The sequence below is a fragment of the Anneissia japonica genome, unplaced genomic scaffold, assembly GCF_011630105.1.
Source record: "Anneissia japonica isolate Jap-2015-1 unplaced genomic scaffold, ASM1163010v1 scaffold1642_len504882_cov181, whole genome shotgun sequence".
NCBI lineage: Eukaryota > Metazoa > Echinodermata > Crinoidea > Comatulida > Comatulidae > Anneissia > Anneissia japonica.
In genome coordinates this window covers 84,144-108,481 of record NW_022692852.1, presented here as the reverse complement: position 1 = coordinate 108,481, position 24,338 = coordinate 84,144, and the positions used below count along the sequence as shown (strand labels likewise).

Below are 24,338 nucleotides of genomic sequence, written 5' to 3'. Positions count from 1 at the left end.
CCTTTCAACTATAAATATTATTTTTGGAATAAATATAATTTAAAATGATAGAATGACTTTAAATTTTTATATCACAATTTAATTAAATAAAACATAAAATCATATTGGTGATTTTTATAATTAAATTTTCAAAGGTACCAACAAATTTAATAACCACATCATTTAATTTTTCTTGTGTAAATAATTGTTAACGCATAAAATATTGTCTTCTATAATATGCCAAAATAAATTGACATAAGTTATCTAAATCAAATAAATAAAGATAAAATGTGTATAGGAAGTTAATAAACAAATAATGTAATACAATATCAAACATAAGAAAAGAACAATACACGTATATTTACCAGTAATATCAAAATCAACAAGGTTTCATTTTTTCCCTTTTGTGGGATCGTCCCACTTTTATTTCATCATAATGTCACAACTACGTAGATATATACATAACATACAGTCTACATCAGTTAATATATATATTAAGCAGATAATAGTATGAAAGATATATCTGTTATGTAATTAATTAGTACACGTCTCTTTGCTGTTCTTCATAATAAGTGTTCAGACATCGACTATTGTATTCTTTGTTATTTTCTTTTTTTTTATATTATTTTCTTTTGTCTTCCGTAGAAGTCAACCATCACACATTTATTTATACATATATTGATTTAAACTTATCAAGATCGACCATGGACCATTTATTTTTTGCTTTTTCCCTATTAATTAAAAATTCACACGTAATTAGTCTGTTCAGTTCAGAAAAAAAAACATCACCCAAGGACATTTTGTCTTCAAACATAATCTATTCATTATTTTAACTTTATAAATACAAAACGTCAAAATTGAAATCTGTTCGTTCAATCTTTCGCTATAGCTTCCAATAACGATTTTGTTTCATTGTACTTTATCATATATTTTTAAAAATGATCGCATCATACTTTGTAATTTCGTCCAACATGCTTCTATATCTTTGCATTTAAATAGCATGTGCTCTTAATTTTCAGTAATATTAAAATACTCACATAGATTCCATACATTTAGTCTATGTTTTGTAGGTCTATGTAACAGTCTATGTAAACATTTAAAATTGAACTGTGCAATTTTTTTCATATAACATTGAATAATTAATTTTACTCTTCCAACATAGGTCCCAATTTATTGCATCCATTTTTAACTCCATTTCCCACCTCTTTGAGCATTTGGTATAATATATTTTCCATTTATAAATGACACATAAAAATCTTTAACTTTTAGTTTACTTATGGAAGGTGTACCAATAATTTGAACATTTCTGTGCAATAAACAAAAAAGGTTGGTGCGCTACAATCTTTTCCCAGTTTTTTGGAATTGCATTCATTAACACCATGTATTCTATTATACCATTTTCTGTTTTTAAAAGCTTGGGGATATTTAAAATTAACAAGGTTTCTATGCAATAGATTATATAGTCATTTTTATAAATTGTGTTTTAAAGGTATTATAATAAACAAAATTGTTAATAAAAAATCTTAATCTCATTATTTCATTTTTATGTATACACCAATTGTTAAAATCATTAGTAAAATATTGTCTTCTCTAATTATCATAATAGACCTACATAAATTTACATACATAATTTTTATCCAATAGATAGATATCTAAAATTTGTTCTGTATTGGATACTTCGTTTTTTCCCTTTTTTTAGAATTTTTTTTAATCATTTTCACAACTCCATATTGATAATTATTTGAAAGTTGTTCTCTACGAATCTTTTCTGGATCTTTTAGCCAAATACATTTATATATAATTTTATTAGTTGTTTCTTGACATAGTCGCTTGGATCTGGTAAAGATGAATTAATTTTGATAGAGCTGCGATTTGATAACAATAACACTTTCAAGTACAGTAAGGTATCTTTTAGACCTACCAAGTAGCATTATACTTCGCTTTCCTTAGGGCTTCGATTCAAGGGCGGTTCATCACTGTCTAGATACCACCCCTAGTTTTAACAAAACAAAACAATCCAAAACAAAGGGCATACCGCCCTATCACATGTGCTATCCCTCTATTGTCCTATTTTGTCACTAGACGGTACTACCTCTGGTTGTGTATGACACAAAACTGGTAAGTTTTTTACCTTTTCGGTCATTTCAGAGTGCTATCCCTTTTAGTTATACAGTATTACTAACTGTATTATGTTATTTATTTTTGTATTAAACAGGATTCCCAGCAATTTAAAGTATCCTTGCATAAAATCTCTGTACTATTTAATTTGGATCCGATCCATACAGTCTGAGTTTTATCGATATTAATTCTAAGACCAGACATTGATTTAAATTCTTCCAAAATAAATAAGGAGGATCTCAAAGCCCTTTCGGTTCCGTCTAAAAGGATTATAGTATCATTTGCAAACATAGCACCTTATATTCAATATTATTTATATTAAATCCCTTTATTTTTTTTTACTGCTGCGTAACATAATGGCTAGTATTTCGGTGCATAATAAAAACAGGTATGGAGAGAGGGGAGTCCAAATTCTCTTTTTATTTCAAAGAGTTTATTTAGAAAACCATTAATTACAACAATAGAAGATACATCATTATATAAGGTTTCGAAAAGGTTTCCGTAGGATTTGGATATGAGGACCATTTAAAGAATGTTTTTAAACCGGTAATTAAACTATATAAACACAATTTTCGTTTTTTAAAGCATTTAAACCAGCTGCAGCTAGGTTAAATGCAAAATTACTGTACAAATTAATTAAGGTAATTAATTACAAATCTGGAACTTACAGCTTGGTGTGAAACAAAAGACGGCACAATACAAAGAAACGAGAAAAAAAAAACCAGTTTAACTTACATCTAAAACGCTTCTGCGAAAGGTGGATATTTATAAAAGGATGGAATTGAACTAAACAATTGTATTACACTATATGCAAGGCTACTTATAAACACATTTTTTAAACAATTAACTCTTCTAAAAAAAATGTAAATGTCTGACATTTTCTTCGATTGTCCCACAATATTTATTGGTAATTTGAAAATTTCAAAAAAAAAAAAAAAAAAAAAAAAAAAAATGTACTTACTAAGTCTGTTTGTAAACAGAACATAAGGCTTTTCTCATTGCCATAACGAGAAGTGATGTTGAAATTACAAAAAAAAAATAAATAAAACTCGACGTCAGGGAGACTCGAACTATGACTGCTATTATTATTCAAAATGTTTAGAATGACGTCAAGCTTGAAGAACACAGACAAAACACAGTGACAAAAGTGCAAATATTGTTCATGCATTTCACAGTAATTTTGCGGTTAACCTAGCTGCAGCTGGTTTAAATGCTTTAAAAAACGAAAATTGTGTTTATATAGTTTAATTACCAGTTTAAAAATATTCTTTAAATGGTCCTCATATCCAAATCCTACATTTTGGATTGTCACCAAAATTGAAACATATTTTATATGAATATGACAGACTATTCTAGAAAGTTTTATTTAGAGCCATTGATAAGTTTCTAGATATATTTAGGTCTGAGACCTTAGCACTTTAAATGATCCTCATATTCACACATGAATCTGGATGGTCAGTAAAATGTAATATTTTCTTCTTTGTAACATGGTTTAATGTGTTAAATGTTCAAGAAAGTTTCATTCAGATCAGTAGATTAGTTTTTGAGATATCTGATCTGGGACGTTTCCCTGTAATCCCTTTAATTTAATCATTTTTCACTATTTTTTTCCTTTAATCAACATTTATTGGACAATTTATAAACATGCATGGAAATTAAACAAATGAAAGTTACAGTAAACATAAAAAATGGTCAAGGGACGACATGGAAACTCTGGCGAGTCCGTCACTGTCGTCCTTCTTCAAATACAGCAGAAACACCAGTAAACATAAAAATGAAAAGAAAATATACATTTCTTTACTGGACCATGACAAACTATTATGGAAAGTTTCATTTAGATCCATTGATAGGTTTATTGAAATAAACCTGGGACGTCAGAAATTTAGATGACCCTCAAATTTACACAGTAAATTGTATCGTCACTTCGGAATGTTGAGGATTGTCTCCCAGTGTACTATCAATCACTACTAGAAGGACACCGCTGGAAACAAGCCCTTAGAGTTGTGGGCTATCCTTGGTATAAATCCAATCCAATCAAGTCATCAATGACATCAGTCATATTCTCCGATGTATCTACGCCAATTGTATATAACATAAGCCTTTGAAACAATTTCTCAAACGCAATGAGGCCTGCAGGGTTTAATTTATTGTCTTTGTCTGGTGTTCTGTTTGAATCCGATGAAACTTTAACTTTACACGACACAGGCAAGTATTTACCAATATTAATGGCATATGCCAGTGGATGGGACAAAGTATTATCGCAAATAACCAGACTTCTTAAGTTTTTTGCAGTTAAATTGTTCGCAGTTTTGTGTTTTAGTTCTATCAAAATATTATCAACAACAGTGTCTGTCATTTTACATGAGTTTAGCCTTAGAACCTCAAGTTTTGGAAAAATTATCATAACGGAAACTATTGAAGCTCCTGATTGTGGTGCACTGAAGTCCGAAGACGATATATCAAATTCAAGAAGTTCTGGAATGATATCGTCATTTCTAGAGGTTTGCATGCAGTCGGTAAATGTTTGTAGAGAGTGTCCAGTGAACTGGCAGTCACGCATAATAAGTACCCTTAGACGCCAAAGGCAAGTTACAAAGTTTGCGATCGTGGCAATGTCTAATAAACGAGAATGACTAAGATTAAGACATCGGAGATAAGATTCAATTTTGCGCGTCCTTAACTCACGAGCTACTCCACCAAGAAAATTGTGTCTTGATTTTCTTAAGTGTAATTCTTGTTCATTAGTGGCAAAACGTAGAATTTCCGAAATGAACAGTATCTTTTGTTCCTCAAACATAAAATGTGATCCTGAAAAATCTAACATTCGCAGACGCTTTTCTCTTTGGCACATGTAATCGAAAAGCTGTCCAGCATGAGAATAGATGCGACACATAGCTACACTAAGTACATTTAATTCAGGAAGACGCTTTAAGAAATCAAGAAATGATATCATTACTTTTGATTCTAAACGATGTCCTGAAACATCCAGATGCTTTAGGCCTAAATGGCGATTTTCATTCTGATTGAAATAATCCAGAAACTGTGCGAGGAAGTACGCGCCCATTTTAAACCTAGATATATCAACACGTGTAAGATTAGGCATTTGGAGTAAAAATTGACTGTACAACTTCCCTACTTTTGCAGATTTCCTATCAGTTACGCGGAAGTGACCGAGTTTTAACGTTTTTAAATTATCATGAACAAACGTCTGGCGTTTTGTGATATCATCTATAAGCTCAATGAAACAAGATTCATCAAATATGCTCTCAGACACATCGACATTGCAGAGATGAGGAGAACTAAAAAGTAGTTCAGCAACGGTTGAGCCATTAACTTCTTTGCCACTAAAAACTAAATCAGTCAGTCTATCTGTGCTAACTTGTGAGGACACAACGTTAGCTGGTAATGCGTTTACCAAAATATTGGTCGTACAATTATCAGTCTTGATGAAGCTGATGTTGTGAAATATCATCTTAGAGACAGATGGAAAGAAGTCAAGTAGTCGACGCACCAATCTACAATCAATGGATTCCAGGTCCTCAAACTGGATTGAATCCAACGTATGTAGAACCACACCATGCGTTTTACAATGTTCTAACAAGTTTTGGAATTCTAGGGATGAGCCAATGCATTTTTTAAATACTATTTTACAGAGAGATGAACAATCTTTCAAAAGTTTAACCAAACTTTCTAGATCGCTAGATGATGTCTTTAAAGACTTCAGTTTAGATGTAAAACATGAAACATGAAAACGTACATCCGAATTGAATTCGTTTAATATAGGAAACAAAGAGATCCAGTCAGCAATGGGATCTTTTGTAAACTGTGACTCCTTTACAGCTTCTATGAGTTCATTTCTCGACATTTCCAACCAACCATTTATTTTTAGATTATCGATGCACATGCCCTTTATTCGACAAAGAATATTGGTCTTATTGCTGATGTTGACGTCTTCAGCAAGTGCATTAAACTTTACCATTTGAATTTGTTTGAATGCAGACATCAATCTTGTTGCAAATGGATTTGTAAACATTATGCTAGGATGAATGAACACTTTCCTGAGTTCTAAGGCACTGTCTACTTTTTTAAGTAAATTAACCATGTATCTAATATGACATGGCTTAAATCCATACAGATTAACACCTAAACCAAATGTGACAATGTCTACTGACGTTTGACGTTTATCTCGTGTTTGCCTTACAACAGACTTATCATAGGTTCGCGTAGTTGGTAATGAAAATAACAGGGTGCCATCACTATTAAAGTCCATTTGATTGAACCAGCACGTAGGGATTTGTCTGATCACGTTGGTAAGCAATTCACAAGTTTGCATATTTGTGTCTGGATCTGGTATTGATATTATAATTTTTCGTAGGTTGCCCAACGCACTTAACATAACATTAGACACAGATGGCAAAGTACATGCATTGTGTAAAGGTGGAAGTCCAATGGTGTTTATAGTGGCAAAATGAGGCAAAATATTTCCAATCTCGGTCACATAATTCTGACGGCTAAGCTCGTCTGTCGTAAGTTCACTGAGAGAAAATATTAGTTTATCAACATACACGTCATTTATTTCTTCACTGAAAATTCCAAAACACAATGCTTCGCATGGCAGTGTTAAGGATATCACACCTTTTTTTTTACATAAACAAGAAACAAATTTGCCAACATCGCCGGGTTCCGAGTTCAAATTTAGGTTTTTGTGCCAAGAAATATGTAATACTGTACAGGGATCAGCAACCCTGCTTTTTGGAATTTTTTGGAAAGGTACTGATAACCACTTTAGATCCTGGCAATTTATTTCTGAAGTAGATTGTACCTCTTCGACGTCAATATTGATTTCCATAATATATTCACCAGAAAAGGCAACTGTTACCATTAACTCTAGATTTTGTGTCGGTGTCTGCAATATACCTTCAATCGTGTGAGATTGATCTATGGAAGAACGACACACTTCTGTATACTCTCGAAAGGCACATAGTTCAGTAAGTTCTATGAACAGCTTTTCTCTAAAATTCAGCTCATCTGGATGACTTATGACAATCTGTCTCACGAATGGACAAAGCAAAATAAATCTACTGACAAGAAATACATATGCAATTACTCTGTGTTCAAGCTCAAATGTCTTTTTAAGAGAAAAGGATATGCGTTGCATGCTAATATACTTGGCTCTTTTGAGGTGACTATCGCCTGGTACAGCTTGGTGACATTGTTCGTGTCCATAAAGTAAAGAGACAAACAAATACAGGCCCGATCCATAAGCTATCACTGGCAGACAAAGCTCTTTCAATGACTTACAATGATACAGAAACCTCGCCAAATTTCTACAAGCATCTGGGTGTTTTACATTTCCAAACATAATTATTTTTTCTAAATTGAATGAAAATGGAGGCGAAATAACAAACGTTTTCATGTGTTTATCTTTTACTCCTTGCCAAATAAAATCTTTTAACGATGGCAAGTTTTGCAGAATTGAGACAATGTCTTCTCCATCAAAATCGATGAAGCTAATGCTTAGACTTATTGTCCTTGTCTGTGTAAAGTTACTCAATTTCTTACAAAGACTGACCCCAATAGGATTGTTTATTTTGATACCTTCAACTTCATTCATTCTTGAATTTATGGAATTAAGAACAATTGATTCTTCACTGTCGGGGCATTCTTCTAAAAGCTCAGCCAAAAACGAGCAATCAAGTTTACTGATCGGAAAGTAATCGAGAAAAAGATGAGCTTGATCTTTTAGGAGAGCTACTGTAAATTTGCATACTTGCAACATGCGAGTGCTTTTTAGCATTTTGTTGATTTCATCTTTCATGTTTTCACCATTCCGTATTGCTTCTGCAATGTAAAATGCTGCAAGAAACTCAGATTCAGATTTGTGTATAGTTGAAAAAGATGTTTGGTAGCTTAATTCAGACTGGCTGGTTTCTTCCTTTATTAGACCATATTTAACAGAATCCCTGATAAGTTCTTTTTTGTTGTTAAGATCATCTTCATAAACATGAAGCCTATTTTCAAATAGGGCAGTTAGAATGGCCTCTCCAGTAAATATCATAGCATTGCGAAATTCATCCCCTATTTCATCAAAACGTCCCACTTTTCTTGCTTGGTACTTTTCGCCACATTTCTTCCTAACAGACTGATTGACTTTGCAAACCATTAATTCTCGAAAAAGCTCGACAACTGTCAGTGGTAAAGTTTGTCTTATTTTCCACAAAGTACATATATAAAACAAAAAAAGTGGTGTTTTGGCCATTTCGAAAACATGACTGAAGTTTTGAAGAGTTTGCTTGTTAATCAGTAATTTTGCTTTATCCGGTTCCTCTTTGAAAAACTTAGTTATGTATTCCTGCTGATGCTCCTTCGTATACCCTCTAATTTTGATATGTGATAGACAGTGTTCAGTCAATTTATCCATGTTATCAGGTCTAGTCGTTAATATAATTATGCTTTTTCGTTGAGAATTCCCAATATAGGCATCCAACATCTGGGATTCGGAGTCTCTTCTTAATTCATCATAACCATCACATAGGAAAACAAATTGTTTATCGTGTGAAATTATATACTGTCTTAGAATACTAACAGTTGTACAATGTTTCTCTACAAAATCTTTCGGAAATGCATGGTGTATGACGTGGTCTACAAAGTCAGTGCTTTTTTGCGTGTTCATTTGTCTCAGTTCTAGATATACAACATAGAATTTAGAAAATGGACTTTCCTTAGGATTGGTTGCCCATAAATGAGCAATTTTTTTCATAAGACTTGTCTTACCATAACCAAGTTCTCCCTGTACAAGAACACGCCTAGAATATTTTGTCTCAGTTTTTTCTCCCTCTAGTCTTGTTTTCGGTTGTATCACATTGTAAGGATTTGCTATTTCTTCGATAGTTATTGGTTTTGCGTTGTTTTCGTTTCCATCACGGGGATTTTGAAACATAACCATATTCGTGAAAAGTTGTTCAAGATCAATTTTCCGATGTGAAGCCCACTGATGAGGTGTTATACACATAAAGGTTCCATATTCATATTTCTCTCTTAATGCTTCTTGAATGTAGTCTCCCAACTCTTGGGCTAGAAATAAAAGTGTGTTCTCAATGTCCTCATTCATTCTATTACGCTCTAAAATTCATTTTTATCAAAATTACTGTTATTTTGTTATAAACCATTATCAAATTTCAATGTCTGTTTGTATGTTAGCAAACAATTTGTTAACACCAAATGTTTATAATAATCTTATTATCGGTTGTAGAAAAATGTTACCAAATTAGGATTGCTTACGACAAGCAACATTTATTGTAACTATAAATTCATCACAACTTTTTTACCCCATACACAAAACACTTACATATCTTTTCGACTTCGTGTTTTCTGTTTCTTGCTTTTTTTTCTTCTGAAGTACAAAAATACATGCACGTTTTAGTGTCTGGGCACTTTAAGTATTTTCGTGTAATATTAATAATTATAGTACTGACAGGAAAATAAAATATATACTGCAAACCACATTATTTAAATCAGACCTTTTTACTATTAATTAGACATAATCAGGCATAATTGACATCATATTTTCATACTTTTCTTATTAGGTAGAGATACATTAAGTTTCAAGCCATGAAGGATGAACGGGGCATTTTTCGTTTGAATCTATATCAGTGGTTGTACTGGTTTTGCAGTTATTTTTAAAAATTTAACCACAGATTTTTTACCTGTTGGTTCGGGTAGTTGTATAATGTTTGTCCCTTGAAAAAAATTTTCTGCAATAGGATTGGTTGCAATGTTACCAACATGGGCTCTATCCGTAATGTTTATTCTGTGTTTTTCTCCAAATGTAGCCGAGTCGATAGCGTTCGTGCCTTGAAATCTATAATCTTAAAAGGGAAAAAAAATTATTTTATTTTATTCAGGTATAAAAAATATTACAAAAAGCAGAACAAGTCTGAAATTTTTGCATTACAAGATATAAAAAAACATGGAATGAGAAATATAAAAAAAACAAACACAAATATTGAATTACATATAGAAATATTAACAATACATTACAAAAAGGAAAACGAGTAAAATTACGAAATAACCAAAAAATAATAACACTACTAAATGTTGTAATGATGATAACAAGGGAGAGTAGGAACATATTATTTGAAGATAGAGATTCATGTATCTGATAAAGGGACTGAGTTCATAATCCAAAAATGTAATATTAAACTTAGGTCTATGTATATAAAATTACATTATTTTATCTTGATATAAAATAATGTAGTTTAACTATCCATCTTGCATAATGTTCATCAGAAGGACGAGAATTGTTCATGCATTGGAGCTTGAAAAGCTTTAAAAAACGAAATTTCGTTAACAAAACAAATTACCCACCATTAATAATTAAAAATATATTTAAATAAAAGCCATAAATCAGTACAAAAACAATTGCATTTCCAATTGCGTTAATACAACAGTTTAATTACCCGAAAAACCCTGTGCAAAAACATAGAAAAAACGTAGAAGAAAAAATAATAAAAATCCGAACATAAATAACAAAAATGCCTTTTCCAGTATCGTTGGAAAAGCCAAAAATAGAACAAAACAATGGCTTTACGCTAACGTGGGAAAAGCCATAAACCAGTACAAAAAACGGCTTTTCTAATTGCGTTTATAACTGTTTAATTACCCGTTTATTAATTTAAAATATATTTGATTTATGGTCTTTGCTTGGACAAAGTTTGAAGATCCCAGCACGGTAAGTGACCAAAGTTCGAGACAGTTGGAGTGGAGTTGAATAGCTCAGTGGTTAAGGTGCTTGCCTCTGATCCCAAGGTCCTGGGTTCAATTCTTGTCACGACAGGACTTTCTCTCACGACAAAAACAACTCCACTCCCTAAGCCTTCGCTGATAAAAGCATCACATTATTTCATTTATTTAAAGAGGGCCCCTAAATATCAGCTGACCTTGTTGGATACGCTGGAAGGGTCACCCTCTATAAATATGGTTTTAAAAAAAACCCTGTGTAAAAACGTAGAAAAAACGGTTAAAGAAAAAAAAAAAGAATCAAAACCTGAACAAGAATGCCTTTTCCACTAACTGGGGAAAAGCCAAACATAGAACAAAAACAATGGCTTTTTCGTTAACGCGACAAAAAGCCATAAATCAGTACAAAAACAATGGCTTTTCCTCTAGTGCGGGAAAAGCCAAAAATAATCAGAAAAAATAAGGCTTTTCTGGTAATGCGGCAAAAGCGAGAATATCTGAACAGAAACCATGGCTTTCCGCTACTGTTGGAACTGGAAAAGCCAATAATGATAATATAGCATTAAATGATGTTAATAATAGTAATGGTACCTAATCTGGTAGGCCTAAATTGTCGTATTTTTCACATATTGGAACTAATTGCACTTTACACTCACCAATTTCGTCTTGACATGCTGTTGGTGGACTATTTCGGACCACTGCCATCGCTGGAAACATTTCTTTTTCTATCAAAAGTGAACAAAACAAGAACAGTAAGACATATTAACCTTTACATAATAGTAAAGCGGCATTTGTTGTCAATGTAAACTGTGTCTTACTTAAAAAGTCTAGCGCTTTCTCTCCGCCAGTCACCCCTTCTAGTGCCCTTAAGAGTAAATCATACTGGGAAATTCCTTCTTGAGAGTGACCTCTCCAGTATTCAAGCATGCAACGGCATTGTTTGGCTGGTGGAATTGAAGATTTCTCAGAAATTCCATCCAATATATCGTCATCAATTTTAAGTTCTGAACCCAATGCGTACCAGTTGATGCCAACTCTTGAAGACAGCGAACGAATAATATCATCAGATAAAACATTGCTTAACCCTGTATGAACGAAGATAAAAAGATAAAAAAATATTATTAGGTAGACCAGGAACATTGTATTTTCAACTGCCATACACTCATTCTTGTTACCATGATTTCATATTATTTTTCATTTAAGTATCTTATCATCCACCCTCTATCCTGAGATATTGTTACCAGTTTCATTTTTCTTGGGCATGATTCCAGCTTCCTCAAACTTTTCATCACGTTTCTTTTCTTTAATCGTAGGTTGGCTATCAATATCCTCTTCAGGGTGGTCTGCTCCTCCTTTAAGTCCTTCTGTGAGTTTGACGAAAATATTTCCCTGGTCTACAACACCCTGGTCATGAAAACTCAGTAGCCTCTCTAACTGCCAATAGAACACGTTATAGATTAGCACTCGAAATTATAATAATCATAAATTTTGCTGGCTTGTTCCTTGTATTTGGCAACACTGCACTAAAATGCCAAATTACAGAACAGAAAAAAAACATTAAACCCGAAACTTTTGAAACTCAAAACTTTTTGAAACAAATAATAGAACACGAAAAAAGATGTATATGCCGCTCGTACGTAAATGCTACGGCACAATCGGATTTTGTGTTCTACATAGTCCTTCTTCACGTTTTCACGGACCTTGTCAATGCTGATTGTACAACACTCAAGATGTTCTTGATAGATGACCCACAACTCTCAATACGTTTAAAAATAAAAACTTCAGTTGATGAAAATTATTCACGAGGGAACGGCTAATGCCCGATGGTTCCATCGGTCAACATCTTCCGTGCATTACTGTATGATTTATGGGTAGGCCTAACCAATGTCACAGTGATGTTCACCCCCCGTTTTAGAATGTACGGGTTTCAAAATTACGGATGCAGATTTTTGGAAAGCCCGGGTTTCAAAATATCGGGTTTCAAATGCTGACACCCCAATAGGAAAAGTCAAAAAATAAAATCATTCAATCTCACCCCTACTATTCCCATCATAATTTTAATGCAATGCTAAATGGTACAGTAATATGTTATATCCTTTTACCAAATAAAATTAAAATTTTCATGGCTCAAGATTTAACGATCAGAAGAAAAAGAATTGATTTTATTTAATGCCGTCAAACATTGTAACATCGTTACACATTATATTAGGTTATTGGGCTTTAGATACAAGTGATAAACTAGTATTGAAGAGTACAGGCAGAGAAATCTTACTTTAAAATTGTTCAATGCATATAGGTTTACCAATCTGTCATCAATCATAAGTAAATTAGCAATCTTGACTACAGTTTCATTTACTGGTTGATGTAAATTAACATTGTGTAAGCAAATAATTCTGTAAGGAAGTGGGAGATAAATGAATAGCTGCGCATCCTTCAACTTTTGGTCATTGTCTTTCCAGCAAGTTTTTAGGATTGATCGTCGAGGGTTTTTCGCTCTTGTCTTTGTATTCGGTTCGTCACTACAAGTTCGTTTAAATTCAGACTTTGTGCGTCTCAGTCTTTTCTTTATGCCGTTTCTAGGCTTCACAAGCACAGCCCTTGAGTGATCATACACACTTGCACGGATGCGTTTCTCATTTTCATTTTCTAAGTTATCCATGACTGTTTAAAGCAGAAAAGGTCACTATCACCTGCAATTGGAAAAAAGATTATAAAATAGAAATGGTCCTTTTACGCTGCGCAGTAAAACCGTAGCCTCCCCAAGGTGTGGTTTTTCTCTGAGAATTGAAAAGTAGGAGTTTGAAAACAATCAGACTTACCGAACTTCAGCTATCGTGGTAACAAACAATTTACTATAAAGCGACGACAACATCATGAAAAAATATTACAATTTCACATATTTTTTTTTTTTTTTTGGATGGGGAATTTATGATGGTATTTAGCATAAATATTCAGATTAGTGTAATATTAATTATGCAAATAAGCAATTAGCATAGTCACACAAGTACCAAAAACAACGCTCAGTCTTTTTATTACCATCTTGCATTCTGCCAAGTTTGAAACCAATCAGACTTACCAAACTTTTGTTATCATGGTAATTAGCCTACCGTAAAACATCAAATTGAAGCCCTGGGCTTCCTTTTTTTGTTGCGAACTTTGGATGGGATTCTTTTCGAGATTAGCTTCTTTTCGAGGCTATTTTTGCACTAAGTAAATAGGGGGCTTGTTTTCAAAATGAATGCTGTAAATTTTGGTAATTACTACTATAAAACAATAAATACTGTAGGGCCACTGTAACACCAATCTGTATCATGGAGTGTATTAACAGGCATTAAATTAACTTTACTACTAATTTATATTGTTTCTTTGAAATTCATGTACAGTGTATGTACTGTACTATCTCGAAACGAAGTCCGTGCAATCTTGAAAAGAAACCCATGGGCTCCTTTTTAAGGCTACTCTTGCAAACTAAAGAGGGGACTGCAATTCCAGATGGGCTTCTCGAGATTAAGCCCATTGGGCTTCTATTCGAGGTTTTACGGTAAATTACCTGATAAGTTAAATATTAATTATGCAAATGAAAAATTAGCATATTCACACATGTACCAAAAACAATAGGCTCTGTGTTTTTATATTACCATCTTGCATTGTGCAAAGTTTGAAGCCAATCAGACTTAACAAACTTTAATTATCATGGTAACAAACAAATAACCAACACAGAACAACTTCTGGAATGAGAAAACTCATGATATATATATATATATATACAGCAGTAAAAAGTTGTTACCCCGGAATTCGAAACAGAGGAGGTGTCAGAAATTCAATTTTAAAGATGGGGTCGATACCACTTTTGTGTGTATGGCACTTATGGCCGGAAATGTCACTCTCAGACTCAAAATTTGAATGTTATTTTCTTTTATCCCCTATTTGTTTTAAATTTTGTAAAACTCAAGGGCTCCTCCTGAATTTTATACTTATTCAATATCCAGGTAAAAGCAATTGAATACAAGAAAAAACAGCAAACAAGGTTTGAGGATTGCCAAAAGTGCAAGCACTATCAAGAGCCTCTCCTATACCATAAAGAAAATAGAACTACTAAACATAAAAGTACAATACATAAAAACCACTGCATACAAAGTTCTAACAAATCAGCAATAAAATATTGGAATTAAAATATGATGGCCAGTTAAAACAATTTACAGTGAAGAAGCCATAATACGTCAAATATATTTCATTATTGATAATGTACCTCATTAGCAGAAAGGTGAATATTACACTGTTTTAAGACGATAACAATAAAGGAATCATGAAAAATTGGTCTAAAAATTTAGCGGACCCCAATATTTTTCGCAGACTCCCTGCGGACCCTTGGACTTGGCGGACCCCTAATTATTTTTCGGACCTCAGGTTGGGAACCACTATTCTAGATTACGTTGTCCCAACCATCACCCGGATCAAGGTAATAAACCTTGCAGTGATAAGAGATGCCAACATTTTTTTTTTCTCTTTTGTGGGGTCGTCCCACTTTTATTCATAAGTTCAGCATACACAGTATAATTTGTAAAAAGTTGTTCAATATAGCTTCTTTAAATATCTTTAACAATTTTTTTTTATTTATTTTTTTTTTACTTTCACTTGAAATTTATGCACATCGGTCAAGGTGTACAATTACCATGCCATTTTTTTTTCTATTTGTTTTCTGTCATTTTAATAAAGGATATAATAAAAGGTCAAGCTTTTGTTTAAGCCTATTTTTTTAAAGTTTGTTCGCTTGTATTTATAAACACTACAGTGTATATACAATATTTATAGGCTACATTATTTTTTTCGAAATAGTTTCCCTTCAGACTATAATATGGTGAAATTGTTTTCACCAAGTTTAACCAATATAATATTTTTTTATTTTGTTAAGGTCAATCATTGACCATTTCTTTTTTGCTTTTTCATTGTTAATTAAGAAAACACAGCTTATTAAACTCTTTAATTCCAATAAAAACATAACCCAAGGACATTGTTTCCCAAGTCCGAGTCTGTACTTAACTTTACTTTTATTGATACAGAATGTAGAAATAGATAGAATTGCATTTGTTCGTTCAGCATAGCATCCTTGGACAATTTTATTCCATTCTATTTTTTCATTTATATCAAAATTGCATATTTGTAACATACGATAAAGCTTTACCCAACATAATTCTATATCCTTACATTTGAATAACATATGTTCTTCATCCTCCTGTATATTGCAAAACTCACAAAGATTGTTGTTCGATATATTCCAAAGTTTAAGTCTAGATCGTGTAGGTAAGATTCTGTGTATTAATTTATAGTTGAAATGAGCAATTTTTTTCATATGCATCATTGAATCCACTTTGTTTTTCCAACACAGTGGCCAGTCGATTGTGTTGATTTGTAAAGTAGTTTCCCATTTACTTTGAGCTTTTGGTACAATATATTTGTCATTAACGAATGACAAGTAAAAATCTTTAACTTTTTGTTTTTTTTAAATAATAGTGTCGTTGGATTGACATTCTTTTTCACCATGTAATACACAAACAGATTGGTTTAAAATAATTTCTTTCCATATTTTCGGAATTGCATTAATTAATGCCACATATTCTATTAGTGTGTTTGGCGTTTTTGACAATTTTGGAATTATCACATCAATATTTATTAGTCGGTTATTTACAATTGTATCATTCATGATTTTAAAATTTGATTCTACCCATGTTTTACAAAAAAGAGGTTTTCCGTTTAACTGAATAAATTTATTTTCCCAAAGCCTTTGCTTTTTTACTTCACAGATGCATTGTGGGTGCATGTATATTATTGTATTTGACACATACATAAAGCATATTCCTATAAAATGTAGTTTTATTTTTATTCAGTTTCAAACCTGACACTTCACAAAACAATTCAATTTCTTTAATGAAACTAGCTATGCTATTTTCATCCTTTGCAAAGATCACAGTATCATCAGCAAGTTGTGCTATTTTAACAGTATTCAGAACCTCGTTTGAAGACGGCAGTTTAATGCCTTTACACAGAGGGTTGTTTCTTATGTTAATTGCCATTAACTCTACAACTAAAACAAATAATAAAGACGACATAGGACATCATTGGCGTATCCCGCTATTCATAATAAAACTCTCTGATGTCCACCAATTATCAATACAGCAGCTTTCTGTATCGGTGTACATTACCTCTACCCAATGTATGAATTGTTTTCCAAAGCCAAAATATTTTAGAGACTTGAGCATGAAGTTTCTATCTACAGAGTCGAAGGCCTTTTCGAAGTCAATAAAAATTAAAGCTCCCTCTTTATTATTAGTGTCTGTATATTCAAGTAAGTCCTCGATCAATCTAATGCTTTCACCCGCAGATCTTCCATGAATATATCCCTTTTGGTCATGGTTAATTACTGTACTTATTACAGATTGCATTCTCTTTGCAAGTACGTGAGCGGCTATTTTGTAATCAACATTTAGAAGTGTTATTGGTCTAACTTTTCTCGCTCGCCTTTTTTATACAATAAAGTTATAATACCTCTTCGTTGTGTTGTTGATAATTTACCATTTACATAACTAAAGTTAAGGGCTTCACACATTGTGCAACTAATTGCATCCCAAAATTTACGGTAAAATTCTACTGTTAGTCCATCTGTACCTGGACTTTTATTTAAACACATTTTAAAAACTGCATTTTTACATTCCTCAAGTGTTAATAGACTTTCACATTTATTTTTATCTTCGAATGACAGTGTGTTGACGACGGAGCTGTTGATATATTTGTGGATGTTTGAGTCAGGAATTTCTTTTATTTGATAAAGTTGTTTAAAGAAGTTTACTTGTTCTTTAAGAATTTCCTTAGTGTCTGTGGTATAATTTCCATTGCTTTTTAAAACAGATGTGATGCGTTTCTTTTTCGCATTGTTTTTCTCAAGCCCAATAAAAAACTTTGTGTTTTTTTCTCCTTTTTCAATCCACTGTATTCTAGATCTAGTTTGTGCTCCTTTAGCCTCAAATAAGTATATATTGTCTAAGTCGTTTATTTTATTTCTTAATAGTTTATCTCTTTTCTTATCTTAGGCAATATCCAATTGCTTAGTTAATTCTATGATTTCTTTATGTAATTTTTCTTTATTTTCATTTTTTTGTTTTTTCTTTTTTTTACCATATTTACATGAAAATTCTTTAATCTTTACTTTTAGGTATTCCCAAAGTAATGCTGGATTAAGATGATATTCATTTTCTATTGTGTTTTCTATTAACTTTAAAATATTAAAGGTATATTCTTCCTCATTTAAAAAGCTATTATTTAGCTTCCAAATTCCGGGCCCTCTTTTTTCTTCATCATTTAAAATTCTAAGTGATATGGCTTGATGGTCTGAAAAGATAGACGGTCTTATATCGGTGTTTATTACTTCACCATTTTTGTATAGGGAGTTAGATATGCACCGAAAATCCAACCTTTTGTACGTATTTTTTCTTCTCCATGTAAATTGTGTTTTGTTTTTATTGCATTTCCTCCAAATATCGGAAAGATTATGTTTGGTCATGCAATTTTTTAGCATCAGTGGGGATTTGTCATAGCTGAGGTTTATACTGTTTCTCTGATCAAGTTTATATTGTAATATACAGTTCATATCACCACCCATTAACGTGTACTCATCTTTACCGTTGCAAAGGATGTTAATCTAGTTTCTTAAAAAATAATAATCTTTCTTTGTAGTTATTTGGGGCGTAGACGTTTATCAGATTAAAAATATTTTTTTTGTATTTTAAATTTATGATAAGTAGTCTTCCATCTTTGTCAATATATTTGCATTTTATATCTTTTATATCTAATTCAGGTTTTAATAAAATAGAAACACCTCTACTGTTAGATATTCCAAAACTATGGAACGATGTTCCTTTCCACAATAAATCATAAACATTAACAGATGTTTTGGCATAATGCGTTTCTTGTAGGAAAACGATATCGGCTTTTTGTTCATCGAACCACTTAAAAACTTTTCTCCTTTTGTAAATATCCCTGAGTCCTCTGACATTCAATGAAACTAAATGTAAAGGATTGTTATGTTGTTTTCTTATCATTTTTTTTTTTAATTATTATTTTATTTTATTATTATTATTATTTTTTTTTTATTTGATTTTCTTTAATTAGATAAGATATTATTTACATCTAGAATTAGTTCAGTTCAAAATGTGATTAAGGACTTAATACTAAAGGGCTCAACTTACAGAATCAGATTTTTTCTCTTTCTTTTCCACGTTTTTTTCACCGCTCTCGGTGAGTTTCTTTCTTTTGCTAGTGGCAAAGTTTTGCCTCGCTACGGAGGCAGATTCAATAACAGCTTTTTCTTGTTTGTCTGTCGCAAAGTCTGTGATTGGTCGCATTCCTTTTGATTGCCTTGTTTGCTTTCTCAGTATGCTTGTTTTCTTGATCAACTTTTTCTATTTTCTTCTTTTCTTGTTTTTTCAATTTCTTCTTTTGACTTTTTGGTAGTTGGAAGGCTTGTTTTCCAGTTGTTTAAACGTTCTCATTGTAGGTAAGGTTTTTTACCCTTTTAACTGCCTCCTTCATTATTTCTTGAACCTTTTGGTCCAATTCGATGGAATCAGAGGCGTCACCTGGCTTACTAGGTTTATTTAGCAGCACTTCAAGAACTTCTATCACGTCTGTCGCTTTATCAGATGTTTGGTTGCTTTCTTCATCAGCATTTTTGTTTTTTGCAGTGTCCATCTCAGCATCTGTTTCATTGTCTGTGATGACATTGTCATCACTATCGCTTGCACAAATCACGAGATCGTGTACTTCGTTATATGTAGGTGGGGGTGCTTTGTTCTTCAGAGATGCCAACTTTGTCAAATCATCACCACCGACACTCTATTCACAGTACCGGGCACTACACATCAAATACGTCCTCCTCCATTAGATTGCACATCTTCTAATGTTGTATATTTTATTTATATAAACAATGGCAATTATGTTTGCGAATTAAGATGCTCCATTAAATCAAAACAAGTATTAAACTTTCATACGTGACACAAGAGTAGGACATGTATGTACAGCTTTTAAATAAAAAGATAAATATTAATTTCAGAAGAGAGGCAATAACCCTGAATAAAAAAATTAAATAAATAAATAAAGTCAATAAATTGTAGAGATATTTAGTAAAAAAAATAAACTTCAAATAAAATTAATACCGTTATAACAGTGATTATAAATATATTTAACCAGGGATAAAAATGAACTTATATTTAGTTTCAGAATTTATGGCTGAATGCAGATACTATAGATACATTTTTAGATTTATCGAGAACAAATTTGTTGATGGGGATTTAATTTCATTGGTAGACTGTTCCAAAGTTTGGGACCCGAAAACTGAATATTGTGTTGAACGTTTTGTGTAAGGGAATATGCATTTTTTTTAGGGTTCCTGTATTATGGCTATGATAATCCGAATTGTAACTAAACAGGGTTTGAAATTGTGGGCGAGTAAGAGAGTGCACCCAAGAATACATAAAAGTTCATTGTTGTAAGTGGTTAATATCATATATTTTTAAAAGGGAAAGAGAGGTAAACAGTGGGTCGGAGTGGGTTCGTGGAGGTGCATTGGAAATAAGCCTAACACACTTCTTTTGCAAAAAGAGGAGTTTATTTAAGTAGGAAGGGTAGGTGTTTCCCCCAGATGATATTACAATAGTTAAGATAAGGAAGAATTAGAACAGTAAATAGTAGGCCTACGTACATTTTTTGGAGGAATAAAGGATGAAAGTCTGTAAATAATGCCGTAACTTTTAGATATCTTGTTTTCAATGTCGTTGATATGGGCTTTTCTGGTCAATCTGCTATCTAGACAAATTTGGTTTTGTTTACAAGGGGTATTTCATGAATTCCAAACTGGAGTTGGTTAGGGCATGTTGTTAGTGGTTTAGGTGAATTCTTAAAATTAACAGAGAGCTTGTTAGCAGAAAAATAATCCAAGATTTGGGTATACTATCAGTGGTAACTTTTAAGAGTGAATCCAAGATTTTGTCAGTATAAAGAAGGGTTGTGTCGTCTGCGTACAGAATAAAGGAAGGTAAATTGAAGGATTGGTAGATATCATTTATGTACACTACAAATAAGAGAGGGCCTAGCAGAGATCCCTGTGGAAATCCGCATGTAATTAATTTGGGATCAGAAATATAATGTTTGAATTTAGTGCACTGGTACCGATTGGTAAGGTAACTTTTGAAGACTTTACATGCTGGGCCCCGGATTCCATAATTAGATAATTTTGACGTAAATATATCATGGTCTATGGTGTTAAAGGCTTTGGAAAAATCAATGAAGATACCAAGTGCAAGATTATTTGATTTAAATACATTTACAATCTCGTTTGTTAACTTAAGAGGTGCAGTGGAAGTATTGTAGTTTTTACGAAGGCCAAACTGATTGCTGAATAATACATTCCTTTTGATGGAATTGGTACGTTCGGTCATAAATGAGACGTTCAAGTATTTTTGAGAGAATTGGAAGTACAGATATGGGGCGGTAATTTGCTGGGTCCTGTTTATTACCAGATTTGAAGATCGGGGTTACTTTTGCAAGCTTAAGCCTATCGGGAAATATGCCTTTAGACAGACAGAGATATAAAATATGACAAAGGGGATTAGATATTTGCTGGATAACTTGTTTAATAATAGCCGGACTAACACCATCAATACCGGGCGATTTATTATTTTTAACATTTTGAACAATGTGAATTATTTCAATATTGGTTATAGGTTTAAAAAATATAGCATTTAAGCAGGGACGGGGTAGATAAGTTTTAAAATTAGTATTTGAATTGTTGTCTATTTTTTATGCAAGGGTGTTCAATATTTACAAAGAAATTGTTATTTGCAATTGTGGGACATAGTCCATGGACTACAAATCCACAAAAGATAGAAAAATGTTCTGAGACGCTCAACACTCATACACATGGTCTAAACAAAGACCTTGCTACACGTTCAAGAGTCAAATGGCAGTTTTAATTATTCTTTAAAGGGCCCGCATTTGCATGGGCCAGACGGTCTATTGGGATGTGCCGATCGTTTTGTTTATTTCTTATTTATCATTTTATTTTTGTTTGACCATGGACCTATTAATGGTCCGAAGTTATATTAATTCAGTAGGCATTACGCTAAAAAAAAAAAGAGAGAGCAGGTGCTCCCGAATTATCTATATTCTGAAAAAAACGTGAACCGCCTATTATTTTTCTCAATTTTTTTTACCATGGGGCCAGCCACTGTTTCCTACACCATTGTGTTTTAGGCAAAATACTGAAAAACAACAATGCCGTGGGAAACAAATAGCTCGGTAGAGAAACAAATTTGAAAAGCAACAGCTAAAAAGTAAACGGAAACCAGGGCTTTCGGACCACACTAATCCTTCCTCAGTGGCGTGTGTATAATATCCACAAAGAAAGGTAAATACAGTGTTCGAATAAATGAGATGGTAATACATCGTGTAGCATAGCTCTCACCAATGTTGTCCATATTTAAATAAATGAATAACGAAATTGTGTAATAACATCCCTCTGACGGGATTCAAACCTGCGACCTCTCGCTGTCAAGGCGAGCGTCGTAACCATTAGCCCACAGAGGCTTCATGGTTGAACAGGTTCAAGTAACCGCCAGATACACTCTATTACACAATAGGTACGGCGGGAAACAAAGAAAAGAGTTGCATAATATGGTATATGGACTGGTAATGACTTTCATAATCATTTTTCTATACTCACACAAGAAAATCTCATAAACTTGAAGAAACCGGTAAATCATTATTACGCTTGGGAGTGATTATTATTTTTTTTTTAAATAAGGATGTTAACAATATATTTGATAAGTATTGTAAAGCATGCTAAACAGTAAGCAGTCCAAAATAATTTTACCTTAAGATGCCTTGATCTGTATAGTAGGGTTTATTTATGATTGAGATTTCTTAAATGTACTGTATTTTATTAGGTTTTATGTATGTATGTATGGGTGGGTGGGTGTGTGTGTGTGCGTGTGTGAATGTGTATATATAGGCCTATATACATAGGCCTACACATTTGTGTATGTATGTATGTATGTATACATTACTAATTACAGTAATTAATTTTGTTTGGTTTGTATTGTGAGTAGGCCTATTGTAATTGGTGCGACTATACAGTTGTATTATTTGTAATTGTCTGTAGTTGTTTATTGAAATTACTAATTGAGTTAATTTGTCTTTTCTGAAATTTATTTGTCATTTATTTGTGATTCACTCATTGCTTCACTTGGAATTTTATTTCTGATTGCTTTTTATCTCATTTAATTATAATTGTTTTGCTTTGTTAATTTGAATTCTTTGCTTTGAACGCACCGTCATTTGACGTATGCCAGTTATAAAAAAAATAATATATTATTATTATCATTATCATCCATGATTCCAACTAAGAAACAAATTTAATACACAAAAAGCTGGATCGCCGCTGATAAATTCCTTTTTGTAAAATGCGGTCAATGAATGCTAGGTTAGAGTTTTGATTTGATTGTTTTGATTTGACTTTCTTTCTTGTTTGACAATTGAACCTAGCACCGGACCGCAACAAACGGTATGTGTATGGATTATATAAATGCGTGTATAAATCATATTCTGAATTATTCTGGTGTCTAAAATGTGTTTACCATTAATGTATACAGGATTGAAATACTATAAATACCGAATTAAAATTAATTTTTTAAATTTCACACAAAAATAAAAAATAGCTTTGACAAAATATCACTATATTATATCATGGAGGAAAAAGATTATATACAGTATATGAAACACCACAGCAGTATACTTTTATGTAAATAAGTCGCGGCGTTATCATATCATAATGCGCATGTCACAACTACACTACAGTTGGAAAAACCCAGGCTATGTATTATATCAGCAATGAACATATTTTTAACTACGACACATTGTACGATAAAAACAATCATTATTTTACATTATAATTAATTCATTGTGAATAACACTCTCTAATTGTATGCCTGACGCACAATATTAACAAATAAACATTTCATATTATGAAAATTAATGTAATTCTTTTAATGAAAAATAACATCTTCATATAGCACATGCCTTTCCTGTATTATGGGCATGATCTCATATTCCCATGGCATGATTTGATCCAAACTGACTAACCTTCACTCAATGTCTTGATGTGACTTTGTATTACTTCCACAAAACGATCTATTTACGCCACTTAGCCCGGACAACACCAAAGTGTATTCAACTGCATCGATTGAAGCTTGATTATTGACGGCACATACTACATAAAGTAGGCCTACTGTAGTCTACTCAGCGGATGTCAGCAGCTCACCAGCTTGATGTGGTTCAATTGTTTTCACTTCCCCGAGTCACGTGTCAGAGTTAGGCATATGGAATTAGTAAAACGCTAGGAATATGCATTCAGATGATTCTAGGTCAGCCGAAACTCAGTTTTCCGAATGCCAGAT

At 32.6% G+C, this 24,338-nt stretch overlaps 1 protein-coding gene across 2 annotated transcripts; it reads right to left on the bottom strand.

Annotated features, from left to right (window-relative positions):
• Positions 1-2,684: 2,684 nt before the first annotated feature.
• LOC117100422 lies at positions 2,685-24,199 on the bottom strand. Of its 2 annotated transcripts, XM_033240100.1 has the most exons (8): positions 24,025-24,199; positions 13,109-13,526; positions 12,078-12,270; positions 11,655-11,921; positions 11,493-11,561; positions 9,804-9,965; positions 9,446-9,490; positions 2,685-9,171 (listed from the first exon to the last, which is right to left on the bottom strand). In XM_033240100.1, exons 2-8 carry the CDS (start codon positions 13,493-13,495, stop codon positions 4,106-4,108), a joined length of 6,189 nt encoding a protein of 2,062 aa, XP_033095991.1. In that variant the 5' UTR covers positions 13,496-13,526; positions 24,025-24,199; the 3' UTR covers positions 2,685-4,105. The 2 variants fall into 2 exon arrangements, with proteins under 2 accessions (XP_033095991.1, XP_033095993.1); XM_033240102.1 differs by lacking the exon at positions 24,025-24,199 and having other exon boundaries at positions 13,109-14,340.
• Between the last annotated feature and the right edge of the window lie 139 nt (positions 24,200-24,338).

Coding starts and splice junctions, on each gene's coding strand:
- LOC117100422 (XM_033240100.1), bottom strand. CDS start 13,495: ATGGATAACTTAGAAAATGAAAATGAGAAACGCATCCGTGCAAGTGTG. Junction 11,562..11,654: donor GAAAGCGCTAGACTTTTTAA/GTAAGACACAGT, acceptor CACTTTTGATAG/AAAAAGAAATGTTTCCAGCG. Junction 9,491..9,803: donor ACAACTACCCGAACCAACAG/GTAAAAAATCTG, acceptor TTTGTACTTCAG/AAGAAAAAAAAGCAAGAAAC.